Consider the following 21,708-nt stretch of genomic DNA (forward strand, 5'->3'; position numbering starts at 1 on the left):
TAGCCAAACATTTTATTGATATTTTATTGATACAGAGGTCACTCTACTCCTAATATCAAAGATCATATGGGCGTTACGTAATCAAATTAGATCTTTTCAAGTAACTCATTACTTTGAATTAATTTACAACAAAATATCTGAGTTACTTTTTCAAATCGTAAGTGCAGAGAGGTATTAAATACTTTATGTATTTAATCTCACTTTATTAACCAATGTCTTTGCTTCTGACCTTCAATGATCCAAATCAACCATACGAATAAGCAAAAATGACTTTAGATAAACATCACATTTGAGTACAAGTTTTTATTAATATTATTGCTAAAGTAAGAGCGTTAAACTTCGATTCCCAGGGAAAGCAAGAACTGCTAAGAATGTAAATGTGTACCTTGAAATGCAATGTAAGTCGCTTTGGAAAAAGCGTCTGCCAAATGCATAAATGTAAATGTAAATTTGCGTTTCCTTCAGTCTGAGGCTTATTCATTTCCCCTTTGGTGTGAACGGGCCTTTACATTTGCTGCCAAAAATACAACTTTTTTTCTTATTAAAAAACAAGCAAGCCAAGGTGAGAAAACGTAATGCAAAAGTAACAGTGCATTACTTTCCATAAAAAGCAACAAAAAAGAAAAAGAAAAAAGTAACTAAAACTTTTAGGAAGTAACGCAGTATTCAGGAATTCATAACTTATAAAAGTAACTTTCCCCAACTGACCATTATCAAATATATAACCTCATGTTTTCCCAAAGCAAAGCATTGTTTAGTTATCAAAGATAAATCTACTAATTCAGAAAAAAATGCTTAGAGAACTGAAAAAAGCTAAATATATATTTAAAACTGGTGAGGAAAATGTACACAATGCGATTCCAGACCCAACATACTGATATCCAAACACAAGAAATGGGTTTCCATCAGGTTACGATCAGGGTTGTAATATATTTGGTATACTGGGAATTAGGGAACCAAGGAAAATGTACATTTCATTCTGATAAAGAAAAGGTAGCCAACAAATGGTCTAGAAACAATGCATCAAACAATGAACAGCTAGACCAAATATATAATCCTCTACGTTTAAGCTTGAATAGAATCAAAGTATAGTGTGATGATGTGAAGGTAAGAGACCGCATTTCATGAATCAATCTATCAAACCAGTGTGGAATCTGAATAATTATTAAAAAAAAGGTTAAAAGCATTCTATCAAAAGAGTTTTTTTTTTCTTTAAAAAAATTCAAATGACAAAATACAAATCTGTCTTGTAGAATGTAGTGTTTCCGCTTCCTTCCTGCCTTTCCAGCATTTCCATTTTGTTTTATTAACTTTGATAGAAAGAAATTGTTCAAGACAAAACAATTTTGAGATGAGCGGTTGAAACTAAAGAAATATGATCAGCACAGTTGCATTCAGCGATAGTCATAGTTTTTCATCCCGATAAGTTTGGTATGACGGGAGAAAGCCAGAGAAGGCGACGGAATGGCCATTAGTTTTAGGGTGTATGTCCAATATGTGCATCTCCTCTCTCTTCATCTCCTGAAGGATCTTCCGCATCCCTCCTTTGATTGGCTGCTCTGTAAGAGAGAGGAAGACTCATGAATTATACATTTACATTCAAACATTGACAAAACACAGACACCGGCACAGAAATTTAAAACTTGGAGGTCACAAAATCCCAATTAAATATAGAGAAGTAATAGTGACACAGGGCACTGTTTAATCTAGATGTTGATCAGAAATAGGGGTACAGTAGGAGTCCATTTCTGTCCCCCAAGGTACAATCTACACTAACGTACCCCAAAGGGCTTATTATTGGACCTCAAGGTACATATATGTACCTTTTTAAGGGTCAAAAAGCATTAAAAGGTACATATATGTACCGTTTCTTTTAAAGGTTAAGGTACAATACCCTTGAGGGTACAGCCCCAGTGACAAGCCATTGTACCCCTAAAGGTACAAAAATTGTACTTTATTTTCTGAGAGTGTGGGGTGCCACATCCCCACAAGAAGCCGGTATTATACAAGTCATGGATTCATGTGGAGAACTAGGACTTATCAGATTGTCAATCCTGTGGACTCTGATGAGATAACAGTATGCAGTCTTATACACTGCCTGTGTCTCCTCTGTTGCCAAGCCGTTCTGACTCCCTGCCAAAATCCTCCTCTCTGGAATGGGAAGTATCTCTGGTGTTCCCCAGGATCTGGAGGGGAAGTTCTGAGTACATCATTTGAGAGACTAAAATTTGGGACCTCAGTATTTCTAAAAGCCTGCATCCACATCCACTATATCTTTCGTCAATCAGTTAGTATGCAACCAAGTAATGTTCAGCTATTGGGATATTGTCAACAAACCATGGCTACTTACAATATAAAGAGTACTGAAACAACAGATCATTTCAAATCCCCTTACCTTAGTCTCAAATCAGGAATCTGAAAAAAAAAGAGTAAAGACCAGAAGTTATTCATTTGAAATCACTGTTCTTCTGCTATATCATACATCCCGACTGTCAGTGGCTGTGAGACTAGTAGAGCTGCCTTTCCCTGCCTTCAATAATCAATATATATATACTGTATATGTCAGTTCTGCAATCATGATGACGTGTTGACTGTTTCCAAAGTATGTAATAATATGGTAATGTGTTATAGTTGTCCTACAGTATATCTCCATACAGAAGCTTTAGGTCAAGCCCATCCAAGCCCATAGAACATGTCAGCCCTTATCTAAAACTCTGCTTTCCCAAGGGCTTCTTGATTTCAACCAGTGGTTTCTGGAGAGACTGTTAGGCTGGTGAAACACTGGCTGCGTGGCGTGTCCGTTTGTATTTCGGCTCCCATGTTAACAGGTTAGAGTTTGCACACTGCCTGTGTGAGACGCGCGTCTCAGGCGCGGCTCGAGCCGCGTGGAAAACGTGTGCCTGCTAGAAATAGAACCGACGCCTATTTTTCACGCGACACGCAAGCGTCTTGGAAGCATTTCCAGGCAAAATTGAATAGGAAAAGATGTTTATATGACATTTTGACACGAATACATATTAATAAATGTCATTTTGATGTTTGAAAGTGTCTAGGGTTTGACATAAATGCAAATATAAATGCAATTTAAAAAAATATTATCGATTTTCAAATACTGCACCTGTCAATACAGAATGAAATATTCTATAGTCTATATTGCCGTCAACACTGCCGACGTTGTCTTTGCTGCTATATATTTATGTTTAACATGAAGTATAGGCCTTCCACAACTCTCTCCCCATGTGTCAAATATATCACCAATATGTCACCTAGCAGCAGCAGCGCCGCGTCAGACAAGCTTCTGGTGTGCAAAGACATGGAAAAATCGCCACGCAGCCGCCACGCAACAGAAACGCCACGCTCACGCCACGCATCCAGTGTGTCACCGGCCTTACCGTTGGTTGCTTGCTACACTTACATTTATCATTTATCCATTCAGCAGATGCTTTTATGAAAACTGACTTACAAACACAGGCAGATGTGTTTGATTAAACTCTGCAGGCCAATGAATCTTCAGGACCAAAGTTTACCCTCTCTCTACTTGAGCCAACATTATTTCTTAGTCCCACAATGCCAGGTTTCAGGAGTAACTGGTTGTGCAGGATAATCTGCCACTGACTTAAATATTTGTCAGGAAGCGCAGAAGGATGTTAGAAGCCCAAATGCTGCGATCTTTACTGCAGATAGCTGTAGATGAACAGGTGAGTAACAACAGCAGTCGATAGCCGCGTTTCCACCAGAATTACCAGGAACAATTTGTCCCAGGAACTTTTTCCCCCAAGACCTGTTGCTTTCTGCGTTTCCACCACAGTCTAAAGCAGTGGTTTTCAAACTGTGGGTCGCGACCCACTTGTGGGTCACACAGTGAGAAAAGGTGGGTCGCACAAAGGCACTTAGCTGCAGCTAAATTTTACGATGAGTGAAACAAAACCAGTCCGATTAATGACCAAACGACTACCGCCAAAGTGTTATTTGATCGCTGAGTAATGTAGATGAACTGCTGCGCTTGTGACAGAGTCACAGTCAGCAGCGGCTCGCCCATAGAGGGCGCTGGGGCGCCGACCTCCCTGCCAGTTTTTTATTTTTATTTAATTTTTTATTTAATAATAAGAAGTTTTTAATAATCTCTCATTTTGAAAAATAATCTGTGTTAATGACATGCTATTAATGGTTTTACTTTAGAATGTTTTTATTACTCTCCAGAATGATATCTGCATTCACTTCATGTTGGTGTAGTAGCCAATAGTCTGTCTTCCCTGGGCTCCAGTTCGCTCAGCCCTACAGTGCTGGAATTTAAGCCAATGGTTACCCTGTTGCTACGCAAAAAAGTTTATATTTTGCCAATCATCGTCGTCGAATTTTATGGTTTGGGGGCTCTGAAAATATCGCCCGTAGTACCAAGATTAGATCAGTGCACCTGCTGCACCACGGACGGGATATTTACCTCAGAGGAGTGCGAGTGCAGTATGGCAGCGCCGGCGACGTCGAGTAGCATTAGTTGAGTAAAGTTGGCAATAAATTCACAGATTCGAACTTCCCGGGTCAATAACTGGTGAGCTAAACGTTGTTACTACACAAATAACACCTTTTTAATCGTAGTAATGTAGACAAGCAGCAACCTAATTTTCCTCAAAACGAGCTTTCCCTCGCAGTGGACAAAATACATTGATCTCTATGCGCAGGCGGCAGAGACTGAGACAGATCCGAAGGGACCGTCTGCAAAGTGCAAAACCCGAAAAGCCACTACGAAAACACTCAATAACTTCACTGTCACACACTATAGTGTCAAATTCAGTTCACACATCACTGCTGTCCTGGGGCCGTATTCACAAAGCATTTTATCTTACCACTAGGAGTACACCTAAATCGCACTAAAATATTTTAGCTAGGAGTTTTCTCTTAAAAGTTATTCATAACGCCTTTCAGACCTACTCTTAGTAAAGAAAAATGACAACTCCTAAACTAAGAGTGAGTCTTCGTTGCTATGGATGACGTCATTAGTCATGCACGAGCTTGACTGAAGTGACCACCTTGATTGGCTGATGATTGTAACGCGGGAATGATTCCAAACACCTCCCCTACGATGATGAGTGACAGGTGACAGGTCTGAGAATGCGTGCGCTATAGTCCGAAGGACGGAAGATGATGAATAACTGAATAAATAGCCTAAATGAATAAAGAGTAAGGCAAAACAAATAGTCTAGTAGCCTAATGAAACATATGGATTGATGCAATATCTTTGCAACATTATTGAATTAATCTGTCACTATGCCTCTGCCTACGTTTGCAAAGAGAAGAACATTTTAATTTGATTCACAATGAAACGTTACTATTAGTTTACATGCAATGAGTAGCCTAGTTTTGGTTGTTGTTGGTGGCGTTATTGCATCCCTAGTTATGCCTACAATGCAAAATTGTTCCCTCGCGATTGGAAGCTCCTGTAGCCGCCGCATGCGCATTTCAAAACATCGCAACGTGAAATGCCACAAAAAGCGGTTTGTGAATAGCTCTTAGTGAGTTAGGAGTCCTCTCGACTTCTTTTAAGCTGTCCCAGGCTTAGGTGCTACTTTTAGGGCTAAAATGCTTCGTGAATTACTCTTAGTCAAAAAAATAAGGAGTCCTAATGTTAGGAGTGACACGCCCATTATTTTTAGGAGTTGCTCCTAAATTCGCCAGTTAGGAGCTACTTTTAGCCTTAAAATTCTTTGTGAATACGGCCCCTGATGGTTATACTACAACACTTATTTTGTATAAATATCTTTTTGCATAATTTTTATGATTATTATTTATGAAAAATATTCAATAACTGCACTGTAATTCACTGTATTGTTGCCAAATTCAATTTACACATCACTGATGTCCTGGGGCCGTATTCACAAAGCATTTTATCTTACCACTAGGAGTACTCCTAAATCGCACTAAAAGATTTTAGCTAGGAGTTTTCTCTTAAAAGTTATTCACAACGCCTTTCAGACCTACTCTTAGTAAAGAAAAATGACAACTCCTAAACTAAGAGTTTGTCTTCGTTGCTATGGATGACGTCATTACTCATGCACGAGCTTGACTGAAGTGACCACCTTGATTGGCTGATGATTGTAACGCGGGAATGATTCCAAACACCTCCCCTACGATGATGAGTGACAGGTCTGAGAATGCGTGCGCTATAGTCCGAAGGACGGAAGATGATGAATAACTGAATAAATAGCCTAAATGAATAAAGAGTAAGGCAAAACAAATAGTCTAGTAGCCTAATGAAACATATGGATTGATGCAATATCTTTGCAACATTATTGAATTAATCTGTCACTATATGCCTCTGCCTACGTTTGCAAAGAGAAGAACATTTTAATTTGATTCACAATGAAACGTTACTATTAGTTTACATGCAATGAGTAGCCTAGTTTTGGTTGTTGTTGGTGGCGTTATTGCATCTCTAGTTATGCCTACAATGCAAAATTGTTCCCTCGCGATTGGAAGCTCCTGTAGCCGCCGCATACGCATTTCAAAACATCGCAACGTGAAATGCCACAAAAAGCGGTTTGTGAATAGCTCTTAGTGAGTTAGGAGTCCTCTCGACTTCTTTTAAGCTGTCCCAGGCTTAGGTGCTACTTTTAGGGCTACAATGCTTCATGAATTACTCTTAGTCAAAAAAATTAGGAGTCCTAAAGTTACGAGTGACACGCCCATTATTTTTAGGAGTTGCTCCTAAATTCGCCAGTTAGGAGCTACTTTTAGCCTTAAAATTCTTTGTGAATACGGCCCCTGGTGGTTATACTACAACACTTATTTTGGGAAAATATATATTTTAAATTGTATATACAATTGTAAATTTATAATTTTTATGAAAAATATTCCATAACTGTACTGTAATTCACTGTATTGTTACCAAATTCAGTTCACACATCACTGCTATCCTGATGGTTATACTACAACGCTTATTTTGGAAAAAAATATATTTTTAATTTTATATACAATTGTAAATGTATGATTCTTATGAAAAATATTCAATAATGCATGTTGCAATGCATTCTGTTCCACCAATCAAAACTCATTCATGGCTCCCATCATGCATTGCTGCATGAATAAATAATGAGCTTGTGATCAGAGGTGATCTGTTTGTCACCATTGCTGAGATTCATATGCTAAATCTTGATGTCTCTCTCTTACTTACAGTCACACACACCACGTTTCACACACATTTGCCATTAAAATAGTGATCTCAATAGGAATGTAACTGTATGTTTGCTTTACTTTTTTTTGTTTCGGAGTTCTGAGCTGGATTACTGTGTTTCTATCTGGAAACGGAGCATAATAAACATGCAACTTGTTCATTATCATTACCTGTGAAACTGTTGATTTCTACATGGCAGTTCAATTCATATGGTCTTTTTAGACCATTGGTATTGACTGGTTTGAGTTATTTTATTGGTATAAGCAAGGGACATGGGTGGCCTAAAATGCACCAGAATGCATGAAATCACATATATGAAATTAAAAAAATTATGGGGGAGAAGCCCCCAGACCCCCCGCAAAAACAGCCCCACCTAAAATATTATTCACCAGCCGCCACTGGTCACAGTGCACATTTAACTGAAAGAACGAGCAGAGAGAGACTCGGTCACGCGCGAGCACTCTCTCTCTCTCTCTCTCTCTCTCTCTCTCTCTCTCTCTCTTCGGAGCCAGGCGAAAGTGTAAAAAAAGACTTCACCGTCTCCAAACTAAGCACTGTCTTGCTCTCTCTCCCTCGCACATATTAATCAAAATAAATCGACACGGTGGTAAAAGGTCGGAAGACCAAAGTTTCATGTGGAGCATTCGGAGATTTTTTTCTTCTTCCTCAATTACCGCTGGGTGTGAATTGTGCAAAATAAGTTGCCTTATCTTCTCTGAAAAGCGTCCCAGACATTCAGCTGACATAAAACAACACTTTAATTAAACGAAAAAAACTATCCAGTGATGAAATGTTTTCTGTGTTGACACAAATCTTGGATGTCCATGTCCTAACTGCTGGCATAATAACACAACGTGCACGACATGTCCAATTCGCGAACTAATTACTCATTTGAACGATTCATTTTAATGAATGGATAAAACAACTGATCTTTCCAACAGTGAACTCAGGAGACGTCTGAATCGGTGTACTAATCAGTAACACTTTACAATAAAGTTCTATTTATTACATAAATTACATAAAAAGTACAGTTTGCTAACTCAAGCTTAAACTTTAAAATAAATAAAACCACTTGTTTTTTTTTTGAAAAGCATATTGACTACATTTTTCCTCACAGTGCTATCAAGAATCGATAAGAGAATCGTTAAAGAATCGAATCGATAATCAGAATCGTCAGTGGCATTATTATTATTGATAAAATCTTATCATTTCCCATCCCTATGTGAAGACGGTAAAATTATAATCAAACATTAAAGAACATACATTTTTAAACGTTTTTTTAAGAGTTAAAAGTTTAAAATATTTTGCTAACATGAAGGCTTGTCACTGTCAGTCTTTTTACATCAGTGCAAAACTAGGGTATGCAGATTAAGACCATCAGCATGCACTGATTAATCCCATGGCATGTAGCAAAAAAATAAATAAAAAATGTGCGACCAAATCATGCTGGTGCGACCAACTGAGAAAGTTGGTAGCACCAGTGCAAGTGGGTCTTGAGATTGATTATACTTGTCTAGGTGGGTCCTAGAAACAAAAAAGTACAGTGAAGTTTAGAAAAATCAGTCCGGTGATGTAGGACTGCACGCACCGCAACAGATATTAACCAGCCCAAACCTCTTCATACATTATTACTGTGCGTGGTGATGGCGCAGTGGATAAGACACATGCCTTTGGTGTGAGAGACCCGGGTTCGAATCCACTGTGAGACACCAATGTGTCCCTGAGCAAGACACTTAACCCCTAGTTGCTCCAGAGGCGTGCGACCTCTGACATATATAGCAATTGTAAGTTGCTTTGGATAAAAGCGTCAGCTAAATGAGTAAATGTACTGTGTTTCTTTTCTTTCAGTGAAGTGCTTTGAAATCATGTGCGATGTGAGAAGCTTGACTGACCAGTGGTCTGGGCTCCAGCAGAGCTTCAGGTGCCGGTGCCGGTCCGTTGGCCAACAGCGGGGCGAGGGACATCGGCGCGACCCCGTCCTGCTCCATCTGATCCAGGTCGCTCAGCTGCTGTGTGATGGAGTCCATTTCCTCCTGAAGCTTCTCCGTGTGGACGCTGATCTCAGAGATCTTCTCGGCGGCCTGCGCTGTGAGGAAAGCCTCCTTCAGATCTACCAGGTGTAGGACACGCCACTCCTCCAGCCGGACCAGCCGGTGCAGCTCGTCAAACTGATCGTTCACAAACTGCTCCAGCTCTTCCACACCCATCTATGAGCAGCCAAGCAGGAGAGGTTTGCTTCACAGTATATTGATTTATGTGAGTAAACTGTGTTCAGTTTGGTGTAGTGACTAATTACTATCTGGAGTGCAAAGACAACTACAGGATTGAAAAATAATGCTTTCTCCCAAGGAATATTGTTCAGTTATGAAACTGCCTGTTCCAGATTCAGACAAGCTTGTTCATGCATTCATAACCACAAGACTAGATAATTATATTTACTTCTGGCTGGATGTAGTCTCCATAAACACATTGCAGTTTGTTCAAAACACAGCAGCCGAGGTACTGAGATTTAGAGGTAAAGCCTTTTCCTAAATATCTCTGTCCATATCATTTGCTTTCCCTTCTTCTACCTCCAGTAGCTGCAGTTGGTTGTATTGCATTCACCTGCCATATTTTTCAGTTATGAAACATGCTTTCTGTTCCTGATACAGAAATGCTAGGTCATACATTGACCTCAAGACTATTACTATAACCGTCTTATCGTTTGGTTGAAAATCCAGCAGCTAGTGTCTTTACCTGATCCAGAAGATTTGATCGTATTAGCCCAACTTTATTATTGGCACATTGGCTACATGTTATTTTGCCATTCATACTGACCCCTTATTTGCACTGCGCACATCTGCGGCGTATCTGTCCTCCAGGCGGTGCCAACACACACCAGGAGCGTTTCAGAAGCGAAGCGAAGTGACTGGATGCGCAAGACCTCATGATTTGCATGTCTAATGTAGTTTTTCTTGATTTTTTGGGTTTTACCATGGTTAAGTTATTATCAATTAAATGCAATTATAATTGTATAGTTGTAATTATAAGCACTTATCTTGTATCTATATTTCACATACAGTGCCTGAGAGCAGGAGAACACTGGCTTTTGGACGTGGTGTCCATCAAACATAGACTAGGTGCCTAGAGGTTGCACACGACGGCAGTCAGAGTCTCTGAAATGCTCTTTTAATGATGGAATTCATTTGGACTAAAGAGATGCATAAGTCGTATTTCATGACACATCTATATTTTTTTGCTCAATATTACCTTGTGTGCAGCATGTGTGGAAGTGCCTGCTCGACCACATTTTGAGTCTCTATATTTTATTGAGAGGGGTACCTAACTTAACTCAAGCTGATTGAGCCATCTCTACCATCTGGCTGAGGTATGTTATACCAAAGAAATCCACTAGATGTCACAGTGTCAATCAACAGCACTCGTCACAACACTTCCTGAAACATGGATTTCAGAAACAAAAAAAATCACTCCTGCCATGTGAACTAGTTTTGGTGAAATTTTGCAAGGTAAGCATTTTTTTTTTCTTTTTTTTTGACATATTACACTGTAAGAGCCCTGACTTTACAAAATTATGTTAGTTGGTGCCATGAAAAAAACTTAAGTATGTTTTTAATATTTTTTCCAAAACATGCTCAACCAAATGGTTGATTTGTCACATAATGGTTATCTGTCACCCCCCCTTTTTGAGAATGGACATTAAAATGCACTATTAAAACTTGGTTCTAATTCAAGAATGCTTTGGAAGTTAGACCTAAGTCTGGTCTTGATTTAAAGAAAACACTCAGCAGATTATTGCTGAGGTGAAAGCACTTCAAAAAATGAAAGTATGAAAAAGTATTTTTTTTATATAAAAATAGATTTTATATAAAATAAATATTTTACTAAATATTTTTTTTACTATAAAATTACTATAAAATCAAAGCCATATATCTAACCAAGTTGTGTTCCAAATTTGAAGTTGATATCACAAAAATTGAAGTTCCCATGAGATTTTGTTCAGGCGTATATTACCAAATATAGCCACCGGGTGACATACATTCCATTGATTTTAACTGTATGCATTCTGCCGTAACAAATTAATACATTTCTGTCCAAATATCACTTCTGTCACAAAATATGGAACCTTGAGACTCAGACCTTTCTGACAATATGTGTTTGGTCAAGATTAGAAAAGGTTTTGATCACAAATTATGATGGGCAAAGAAAAATAAAAATCCTGTTGCTCTACCACACTTGACGGTGTGTTTCTTGAAACATAAAAGCCTAAAATGCCATTATATTATTATTACAGTTTTTGAATGCAGAAAGAATGTAATGTCTTTGGTTTTGTTACTTTTAGTTTTTTGTGTTATTTATTTTTGTTTATTGTTAAAAAACAAGAAAACATATAATTTCCCTGTGTTAAAATGAAAACCTGAAATATTTAATGGCATACTTCAATAAATAAAGAAGATTCAATATACAAAAATATTTTATTTTGATTATGTTTTTAAATAAATTAGTATTATAGTTCATATTTTCATAGTTCATATGAAAATTTGTATACAATTTCTTTTACCATTAAGTGCCATCTCGACCATTTGGTAGAGGCTGATATTTTTTAAATTATGTGTTGAAAAAAAAGACATTGATTGTGGTTACTACTCTAGCGACATAAGTAGATAAGAAATGCAAACAAAAAATTGTTTAAATGCCTTTTTCTTGGTGGGGCAGTTAAAGGGTTAAGGCAATATTGTGATGAGCGTGACTCACGTCTGGGCTTATCCACTTGTTCTTGATCCTGTCTGATATTTCCTGCGTGCGCTCCAGCAAGTCGATGCCTTCTCGGCTCTGAAACACAAACACACCATGAACATGTCGACGCTGCTGTCCACTGCTCCCTCTGCTGGTCGGTCCTCAACACTGACTCATTCCCTGCACACTTGTGCTCGGCTTCTTCAATAAACAAACCAGTCTTCAATTTGAGGATTTTCTTCTGTTTTGATTTTGTTTTGCATAAATACATTCATTTAAGCACAAAAGTCAGATTAGGACTGACAGTCTGAACGTAGCCAGAGTTTTGGAACTTACATTTGGTGATCTATCCCTATGTGTCCTAAATGTCAGAATTATAACAAGTGGTGTGTGTGTGTGTGTGTGTGTGTGTGTGTGTGTGTGTGTGTGTGTGTGTGTGTGTGTGTGTGCTTGAGTGTGTGTGATGAGTGTGTGTGGTGAGTGTGTGTGTTTGTTTTTGTGATTTATGACGACAGAAATTTGTATAATGACATGGGTACTACACTGGTATTACAATGTGAACATGATTTATGAAGACATTTCCTGAGTCCTCGTATTTCAAATGGCTTTAAAAACATACTAAACAGTGTTTTATTAAAAATGGAAAAATGCATAAAGTTTTCTGTAATGGGTAGGTTTAGGGGTAGGGTTAAGTGTGTGTGTGTGTGTGTGTGTGTGTGTGTGTGTGTGTAGGGTTAGTGTAGGGGGACAGAATATACAATTTGTACAGTAGAAAAACCATTAAGCCTATGGAATGTTCTCCATAGTGTGTGTGTGTGTTCACTGACCTTCTGCCACAGGTAGGCCTCTCTGAGCGTGATGATCTCGTGTTCTCTGTGATCGCCCTGCACCGCACACACCACACAGATGACCCGCTGGTCCTGCTTACAGTAGAGCGACCCCTCCTGATCATGCTCTTTACACTTCAGCCTCTCCACGGTCACAGTTTCTCTCTTCCCCGCTCCGCTGTGGCTCTGAAGCTCATGCGGTGCGGAGGCTCCCTGCGCTGCGCTGTCGGCCGGCGGGCACACACACTCTGGCGCGGGCTCGGGGGTGCAGTACGCCTGCAGCGGGTGCCCAGTGCTCAGGGAGTGCTGGTCTGCATGGCTGCTGCAGAAGGCGAAGCGACAGCGAGTGCAAACCCACACCGCCGGCTGAGGCTCGTCCGGCTCACACGCATCACATGTGCCGTCCATCTGCGGCAGGTCCTCCTCCTTCAGACAGCCCCTGAGTCCTCCGGAGGCGTCCATGACCGTCAGTGGGAGACGCTAACACGATGATAGGGAGTTTCTGGGTGGAAGCCTAAAATGGGCAAAGGACAACTGCATTTAAATCAGGGATCTTCAACCAGGGGTCCCTCAAAATTATTAATTGATTTAAAATTGTCATCAAAATAATTTTGATGGCTTTTTTTAGTGGGGAAGAAAAATATTGATAATACTTAAAGCATTAGGCAATAATAAGCAAAATAAAAAAATTATTACCAACATACCAAGGGGCGATTAGGATACCGCCATTAAAGTCAAGTCAAGTCAAATTTATTTATATAGCGCTTTTCACAATACAGATTGTATCAAAGCAGCTTCATAGTATTAAATTAAAATATACATCAATGTTTGTTTCAAGTGGAAAACGTCCACGTTTGGTAATGCTGATCAATAGTATTGTTGATTGATTAATTAAATTAAATATCCCCAACTGAGCAAGCCAAAGGCAACAGTGGCAAGGAACCGAAAAACTCCATCAGGTGACCTACAAGAAGAAGACACTAATGTTAGCCGCTAATAAACAAAAAGCTGGAAAGAAAATAATAGTCTCGACTACTAAGTCCGAGGCCACAGGTGATGGGAGTGTCCGGCTCCACCTGCTCCAGCGGGAGAGGGTAAACGTAAGAGAGAGAAGTCCCAAAAATATTCAGAAACCTACCTAAAGTTTCGATTTACCTTCAAGGAAAGCAAAGGAATTGAATTGCCGATGTGTGTTATTTGTGCAGCAACACTATCAAATGAAGGCATGAAGCCATCAAAGCTGCAACGACACTTGGAGACTAATCATGGCCACCTGAAAGATAAACCGCTGGAATACTTCCAGGCTCGTCTGCAGTCTCTCCAAGGCCAACAGACAATGATGAGGAATTCAGGAGAGCTTGCTTTGAAAACCCCCTATCAAGTTGCACTTCGCATCGCTAAATGTAAAAAACATATAAAATTGCGGAAGATTTGATATTCCTCGCAGCCACTGATATGTGCAAGACCATGTTTGGGAATGAAGAAAATCCAAAAAAAACCTGATGACTATCCCATTGTCAGACACAACGATTGCTCGGCGGGTTTCCGAAATGGCATCTGATGTGAGGGAGCAGTTAATTGAGAAGCTGATATCGGCGGAAGCCTTTTCTTTACAGTTACAGAGTCTGTGGACGTATCCAAAGACGCACAGCTCTTGGGATTTGTGCGTTTCGTTGACCAAAACTAAATGTATGAGGTGTTATTATTTTGTAAGAAGCTTCCTGAACGCACAACAAGCTCTGAAATTTTCAATGTGATTGATGACTTTTTCAGAGCAAATGAGATAAGCTGGGCAAGGTGTGTTGCGGTGTGTACTGACGGTGCGCGCGCTATGACTGGTCAGAAAAGTGGACTGATGGCGCTTTCTCCACATTGTAGCACTATAAACTTAAATTACTCCGTCATTTATGGTCATACAGAAAAAAGAAATATAAAAAAAGTTCTACTTTTGTATGTGTCCACTTACAATCAAATCAAAACATTGTGCTTTTGTAAAATAAAGAAAATAAACAGGGTGAACTCATGGTGAACTTTTTTTTTCTTGAGCACGTCTATAAACTGAAACGCAAATCTCCACATGGAATGCGAACGCGCTCATTACCTCAAAAACAAAACACCAAAACACTTCACAAGTCTCTGCTTTTCGTCGAGTTTGAAAGACCCGCCTGAGCTTACATTGGATTTACATCAGAAGAAGAACGCAATTTGAAGACAAGAAAGATGTAAGGTAAGAAATTCTTACATATTAGTTTGTTATTGTTGCATAAATTTCACATTGCAGTTGAACTGTTACTAGATATATGGTGAATATTATAATATTTAGACCCGTATTTACTGTTACTCTGTTTGTGGATATCTGCTCAAACGTAGATATGTATATGGTAACCATAATGTTTTATATTTGAGCGCGATCGCGTTTGAATGTATCATATTTTGGATCGCGATCGCCAAAACGCACCAAACGGCTTCATGTTTTTACTATTATCTAATTTCATATCATCATAACGAATGGAAACATTTGAAGTAACATGATAATCAATATATTTTTCTCTAGCTAAGTTGTTACTGAAATCTTTTGGAAGATTTATAGGCTGCTATAGGTTATTGTTATTATTTTATGCAGCACTGCGCATAGCCTATGCCTACAAGGCACAACAAACCTGGTGTTCATTATATTATATATTGTTGGAAACATTTGTGTGTGTGTGTGTGTGTGTATTCTGTGAATGTTAAAAAGCAATTTTAACCAGAAAAATCTAAAATTTATTCCCAAAAATCATGCAGGCCTTTCTCTTGATATCAGTACTGTATGTTCACTTTTTTTTTCTTTCAGGGCCCAGATGCCACTGAGTCCTGCTGACTTCAACATTCACATGAGTCTCTGTGATGAACATGGTAAAGTGAAAATCAAACACCTTGGAAATGAAAGGTATGTACAATGTTTTTAGGAATGGCAGAAAGGTCTCTGTCTTTGGATCATTGTTTTCAATAAGTGCTTTTTTGTCATTTGTTTTGTATCTTTGGATTATGTTGTGTTGTAAATAAATCCAAACAATTTAAAAGCCATTCTTTTTTAAATCTCCTCATTTACAGTATTGTGCAAGGTTGCTCAGAATGGCAGGGCCTGATAGCTCCTAATAGGGCCATTAGGGAGGGTCTTTGTCTTTCTCAGGTGTGAAAAGCTTAGATATTAATGATGTGATCACACCTCCCGCATAAAGCTTTCTCACACAAAACACGTTGTAAAAGTTTTAAATCAATATATTGTCTTCTCTGAATAAGCAGTCAGGGTGATTTTCACATAGTTTTAGAGCAAATATTCTAGGCTACGTCATACAATTTTCAAAAGTCTTGTGAAGAAATAATCAGTAGGGGTTTCATGACCTTATTTCAGTGACAATTGTTTTAGTTTTTTTCACAAACCACGCATAAATGTCATTATCTCAAAACTACAAACTTTTACATACATGCTGCTGATATATTATTGTAGCAGAGTTTGTGCTAAATACAGTGTAATCAGACTTTAGCCATGAAAATGTCACAAGTAACAGAAATAACCACAAATGTCATAGCATGTCAGAACACCTCCAGGGCCCAGAAAACAGCTCAGACCCCAGAGGGTTAATGACAATGTCTGGCTCACTAAACTGTCATATCTTGTGGATATTTTCTCAGAGTTGAACAAACTGAACAGTTCCATGCAGGGCCGTAATACACATGCCATTCAGCTGTATGACAAGATGGAAAGCTTTATCAAGAAAACAACCAGATGGAGAGAGTGAATCAGGGAAGGCAACTTTTCTATGCTTTCATCAGTGGAGGAGTTGGCTGATTCTGCAGTGCTTTCGCCTGATGTGAAATGCAGAATTAATGGACACTTGGAGGCACTCGAAAGCCAATTTGAGAAGTACTTTTCTGAGGCTGAGTCCCGGAGAAGGGACAAGACATGGATACAGTTTCCATTCAAAGACAAGGCATATGACAGCTCAAACTGGACAGCCTCTGAGGAAGATCAGCTGATAGAGCTTTCCACAGACAGTTCACACAGGAATGTGTATGAGTCCAAGCCTCTCATTCAGTTCTGGATTTATTGCCAGAAATACTTCCCTCAGCTCACTGCAAAAGCAATGCTGAGCCTTTTGCCTTTTGCAACAACCTATCTTTGTGAAAGTGGGTTTTCCTCCCTTACCTACCCGAAGAGCAAATACCGGTCCAGACTGCAGCCTGAGGATGACATGATGCTCTGCCTGACAACCTCCATCTCCCCTATGATAGATAAGCTGTGTGCTACCCATCAGGGCCAGTCTTCTCACTAAGGTAGGCCTATGTGTCATCCTGAAACTAAATAAACCCAAATGTAAACCTCATCAATACTAATAATTATAATGAACAAAAAAAACATTTAATCAAACATAAACATAATAACCGATTACAAAATAGGTTAAAAGATGTGACAAATATGTTAGTCAGTGTAAGGCCAGGCTTAAAACATAACATCTTTTATTTGTTTTTGTTTTTTATCTGGAGGGGTTAGATAAAAATTTCACTATTGGCTAAGGGGTCCCTGGGCTGAAAAAGGTTGAAGCCATTAATTGCCATTAATGCCAAGTTTACACTGCACCATTTTCAAACTTTTCACACTGCGTGACTATCTGGGGTAACTTTCAGTCGCTGTTGTGTTCACACTGAGCAATAGATCGGTGACAGGGGGTTTCACACCACATGATTTTACAGGAGGAAGAATCGCTGACAACTCTGTCCGGTCCGCGAACTAGGCCTACGTTTTAACAACCAAACACACGCGAGAACTGATACGGGAATAAAGCCAGATCAAGTGTGTGTGAGACTGGAATTGTTATTAAAAATGATAGCCTGCAAGAAGCTTGCAATCCAAATTGTCTGTGTGCTGAAAAGGACAAAGAAAAAAAACAGATTATGCAGGAGGGAATGGTTGGGGAGACGCGGGGAGAAAGGACTGTGTTCTGCAAAGAGAGTTAGGGGTAAATGAAAATATCTGTTTGATATGGAGGTTTTCCACTTGTACTCTTGAGTGGGGTTTTCGCAGGTTTCCATGAGCTCACAAAGTTATGAACAGTACAGAGTAATATATGTTTATTGTAAACAAGACCATCCAGTCATTGTCCCGTCTCAAAAACAAACATTTACCTTTCATTTCTCTTTAAAGGGGATAAAACTGAAAAGCTGAAAGCAAATGAAAATTAGCTGATGACAACAGTGACTCAAAAAAGACTGGCCGTAGTGTCTGGAGCGGTCAACGGTTTGGGTTTTATGTCATTAGATATTTTGCATTGTAAAATTTTGAAAGGAACCAGACTGATTTTAGTGGGCAGTATTTCAGATTTAGTTCAGTGCTTTCTGCACTTTTCATTACAATCCTAACACTGTAACCTTACAGTTCAATCACTTTTGTAACATATCTACTTAGTTTTCTCCATTATCATTAAAAGGAGTTTTTTTGTCACCTTAGCACGTACTTTTGGGTGTGTGACACAAAAACAAAAGCAAATTAAGATCTGTCTACAAACCCTTAATAAATCGTCATTCGTTTTTATTAATATCAAAATATGAATTACTAATCTTTTAAATTAATTATGATGGTATATTATTCATTATATTAATTATAATTAATATACTGTATAACAATATATAAATTAAGCTTACATATTATCAATATCATGTTATAATAAAGTAATATTATGTTATCATAAAAGCCTTTAAAATTACAAAATCTGCGTTGTGGATATATACACTGAAAAAAATGATAGTTGAATTTACTAAAAAAAATTATGGTAAGTGGTTCCACACAATTGATTTTAGCTACATTTAAACAAATGCATTAAGTTGAACTTATTAAATTTTAGTTCAACTTAATGCATTTGTTTAAATGAAGTTTAAATGTAAGTTGCTTGGATCTGTTTGGTTGTGTCAACTCAGAACTAACCCTGTCAGACAGACTTCAGAAAAACAACAACAACGCAGGTTAGCCATGTAGCATACACTCCTGCTCAAACATTTGTGGTCAGCAAGACTTTTTTTTATAAAGAAACTACTTTTATTCAGTGCACTAGCTGTTAGCACTTTGTATTTTGCAAGGCAAGGTAATAAAGTCCCAGGATCCTAGCTGTAGTCATTTAGCAGATGCTATTATCCAAAGCAACTTCTCGTTCCCCTAGATCAACCTGAGGACAGTAGAGTCTTGCTGAAACACACAATGAGGAAGTTCAGGAGCCATTCAACAGCCTTCCGGATCCTCACACAGAGGATTACACAAAAGCTTCCCGCTCCTAACATGTAGCTTCAGCGGGTTTTCTCTCCAGCTCACAGCATGAGAAGGAAAGCTATTGTCTTGTGTTTTCTTCATGAGTCCTCAGTCTTACCTCTGTCTTTCTGAAGTGGACACTGTTTCCTTTGTCTCTGTGCTGCACACGTATGCCCCGATGTGATGCTAATGCTGATTTTTTCTCTTTCCCCCTTTGTTTTGTTAATTTTACTTGTATTCTTTCTGACTGCCCTGTTTTCACAGAGCTGTAACCCAACACATGATGATCTCAGACCTCTGCTGCTGCTCACACTGCCTGCACTTCCTTGTTTTGGTTTGTTTTTGTTTTTTTCACTACTTCCTGTTTCTCCAAAACAAGCTGAAAGACAGAGACCAGCAACAGCAGACGGAGCTGAGGACAAACACCACGGAAGGATACTCGTCTCTCTAAATATTTGTTGTTATATAGTTGATTTAATGTTGGATTAATGTTGTTTTAATTACAAAATGGTTGTGCGCGCGCTCTCTCTCTCTCTCTCTCTCTCTCTCTCTCTCTCTCTCTCTCTCTCTCTCTCTCTCTCTCTCTGTGTGTGTGTGTGTGTGTGTGTGTGTGACTGCTGGGTGTAGGCAGAGCATTGTGTGTGAGCCGTCAGTGGCTTCAACTTGTGCTTCATGTTGTAACGTTACTTTCAAGGCACCATGAAGTCAAAATTGTCAATTATATATATATATATATATATATATATATAGTGCTATGTATAAGTTTAGACACCCATACTAAAGTTGACTAAAAAGAGGAATAAAAAATCATATTTTGGAAACTGAACTTAATGCCTTAATTAAAAAAATTAGGAAAAATCCAACCTTTAAGGACACCAATTTTCTTTGTGAATGAATAATGTATCGTAAATAAATAAATATTCTTCCTTAAAGGGGCTATATGCAACTTTTTCCCCAAAATAAACGTAACAATAGCCTTTTTATTTGACCATTTATGACTCAAACATCTCCTGATGAGCATACTGACACCTTGTCAGCTCACAGTGGGTGCACCTATAAGCCTGTATCCTTTATTCCTATTTTCTGTCGGGTCGGATTTTTCGCGCGCTGTCTGCGGATGTGACGTCAAGCGCGTTCATGTTAAACGTTTCGGATCACTCTGTCACCACCGCTAGTCAGCAAACAAACAATATTTGCTGCAGTTTCTCAAACAATATATTAGTGCTGGGCGGTTTACCGGTTCATACCGAATACCGGTTTTTATTTTTGTTATGATATGAATTTTTAATATACCGCAATACCGGTGTATGTCGCTTTAATCGGAACGCGGCGCTGCGCGACACAGTCTCACCCCTCATTTACAACACACGTCTGCGGTGCATTACAGCTGCGACAAGGTTTTATTCCGTCCTCCACGCGGTGCGTCAAAATAGACTAGGCGCCTATATTTAGCGAAGCGGCGCGGAGAGCCGCTTCTGGGAAGCTTCGATCTGAAACACAAGCATTGACTAGAATGGGCACGAGACGTGTGGGGGTGAGAGTGTCTTTTTTCTCGCGGCCCGCGTGTTTTTATACTGTATTAACGTATCTGAAGTGAACTGACGGTCTTTAGAAAAGTTTCTTTGTTATTACGATTGAATCTTTCTTTATCTTTCCTGATAAAGCAGTGTTTATGAGCGTTGCTGCTTTGTGTACAGCCGTTACCGGGGAAACCACTGTTTCTGCCGCTCCTAAAGCGCGTCCTGCTGGCACCTCTTTGTAAACAGCCTTGCAAACCTGTATTATTAATATTAGTGTGGATTTTTTTCTATAATATTCACTCATGACAATAAAATAGGGCATTATAAGTAAATCTACTGCAGTATTTCCTCTCTCACTCAGTAGAAAATGTGGTTAACACCCATCATGCTTGAAAAAAAAAAAAATACCGGTAAAAACCGTGAAACCGGTATAATTTAGAAAAAAACCGTGATGTTGATTTTTGGTCAAACCGCCCAGCACTACAATATATGTATTTGACTGTTCTTACCTCTGGAAACATAATGTTGACTTCTTTGCAGCGGATGACTTGGGAAGTGTGCACGTACGAGAGCGAGCAGAAAGGAAGAGCAGTTCCGTTTTTTGGCCACAGGTGTCAGTCGCGAGTTTAAATTTCAGAAAATCCCATATAGCCCCTTTAAAATACAGGGTGCATAAGTTTGGACACCCCTATGTTAAATTCCCATAGAGGCAGGCAGATTTTTATTTTTAAAGGCCAGTTACTTCATGGATCCAGGATACTATGCATCCTAATAAAGTTCCCTTGGTTTTTGGAATTAAAATAGCCCCACATGTCAAGTCAAGTCAAGTCAAGTTTATTTATATAGCGCTTTTCACAACACAGGTTGTATCAAAGCAGCTTCACAGTATTAAATAAGAACAATACATCAATGTTTGTTTCTAGTGCAACGTCTACGTTTGGTAATGCTGATCAATAGTATCGTTGATTGATTAATTAAATTAAATATCCCCAAATATCCCCAAGTATTATATGAATGCCTGGCTGAAGAGATGCGTCTTTAATCTAGTTTTAAACTGGGAGAGCGAGTCTGAGCAACGAACAGTATCCGGAAGACTATTCCAGAGTTTTGGTGCTAAATGTGAAAATGCTCTCCCTCCTTTGGTGGATCTGGATATCCTAGGTATGACCAAAAGCCTCG

The 21,708-nt window shown here is 38.9% G+C and overlaps 1 protein-coding gene across 2 annotated transcripts; it reads right to left on the reverse strand.

Moving 5' to 3' along the window:
* Nucleotides 1-280: 280 nt before the first annotated feature.
* Nucleotides 281-19,574, reverse strand: trim44 (tripartite motif containing 44). 2 transcript variants are annotated; one of them, XM_084397113.1, is made up of 6 exons: nucleotides 19,128-19,574; nucleotides 12,730-13,243; nucleotides 11,921-11,998; nucleotides 9,061-9,375; nucleotides 2,396-2,415; nucleotides 281-1,559 (listed from the first exon to the last, which is right to left on the reverse strand). In XM_084397113.1, exons 2-6 carry the CDS (start codon nucleotides 13,189-13,191, stop codon nucleotides 1,478-1,480), a joined length of 957 nt encoding a protein of 318 aa, XP_084253239.1. In that variant the 5' UTR covers nucleotides 13,192-13,243; nucleotides 19,128-19,574; the 3' UTR covers nucleotides 281-1,477. The 2 variants fall into 2 exon arrangements, with proteins under 2 accessions (XP_084253239.1, XP_084253238.1); XM_084397112.1 differs by having other exon boundaries at nucleotides 281-2,186; nucleotides 19,128-19,563.
* Between the last annotated feature and the right edge of the window lie 2,134 nt (nucleotides 19,575-21,708).

This window comes from Rutilus rutilus (genome assembly GCF_951802725.1).
Source record: "Rutilus rutilus genome assembly, chromosome: 23".
Taxonomy (NCBI): Eukaryota; Metazoa; Chordata; class Actinopteri; order Cypriniformes; family Leuciscidae; genus Rutilus; species Rutilus rutilus.

What these genes read in the sequence shown, in the direction of transcription:
- trim44 (XM_084397112.1), bottom strand. Translation starts at nt 13,191, where the DNA reads ATGGACGCCTCCGGAGGACTCAGGGGCTGTCTGAAGGAGGAGGACCTG. An exon ending in AGGCCTACCTGTGGCAGAAG is followed by an intron (nt 11,999 to 12,729) that starts GTCAGTGAACAC and finishes TTTGTGTTTCAG; the next exon opens with AGCCGAGAAGGCATCGACTT. An exon ending in TGCTGGAGCCCAGACCACTG is followed by an intron (nt 2,416 to 9,060) that starts GTCAGTCAAGCT and finishes TTTTTTTTTCAG; the next exon opens with ATTCCTGATTTGAGACTAAG.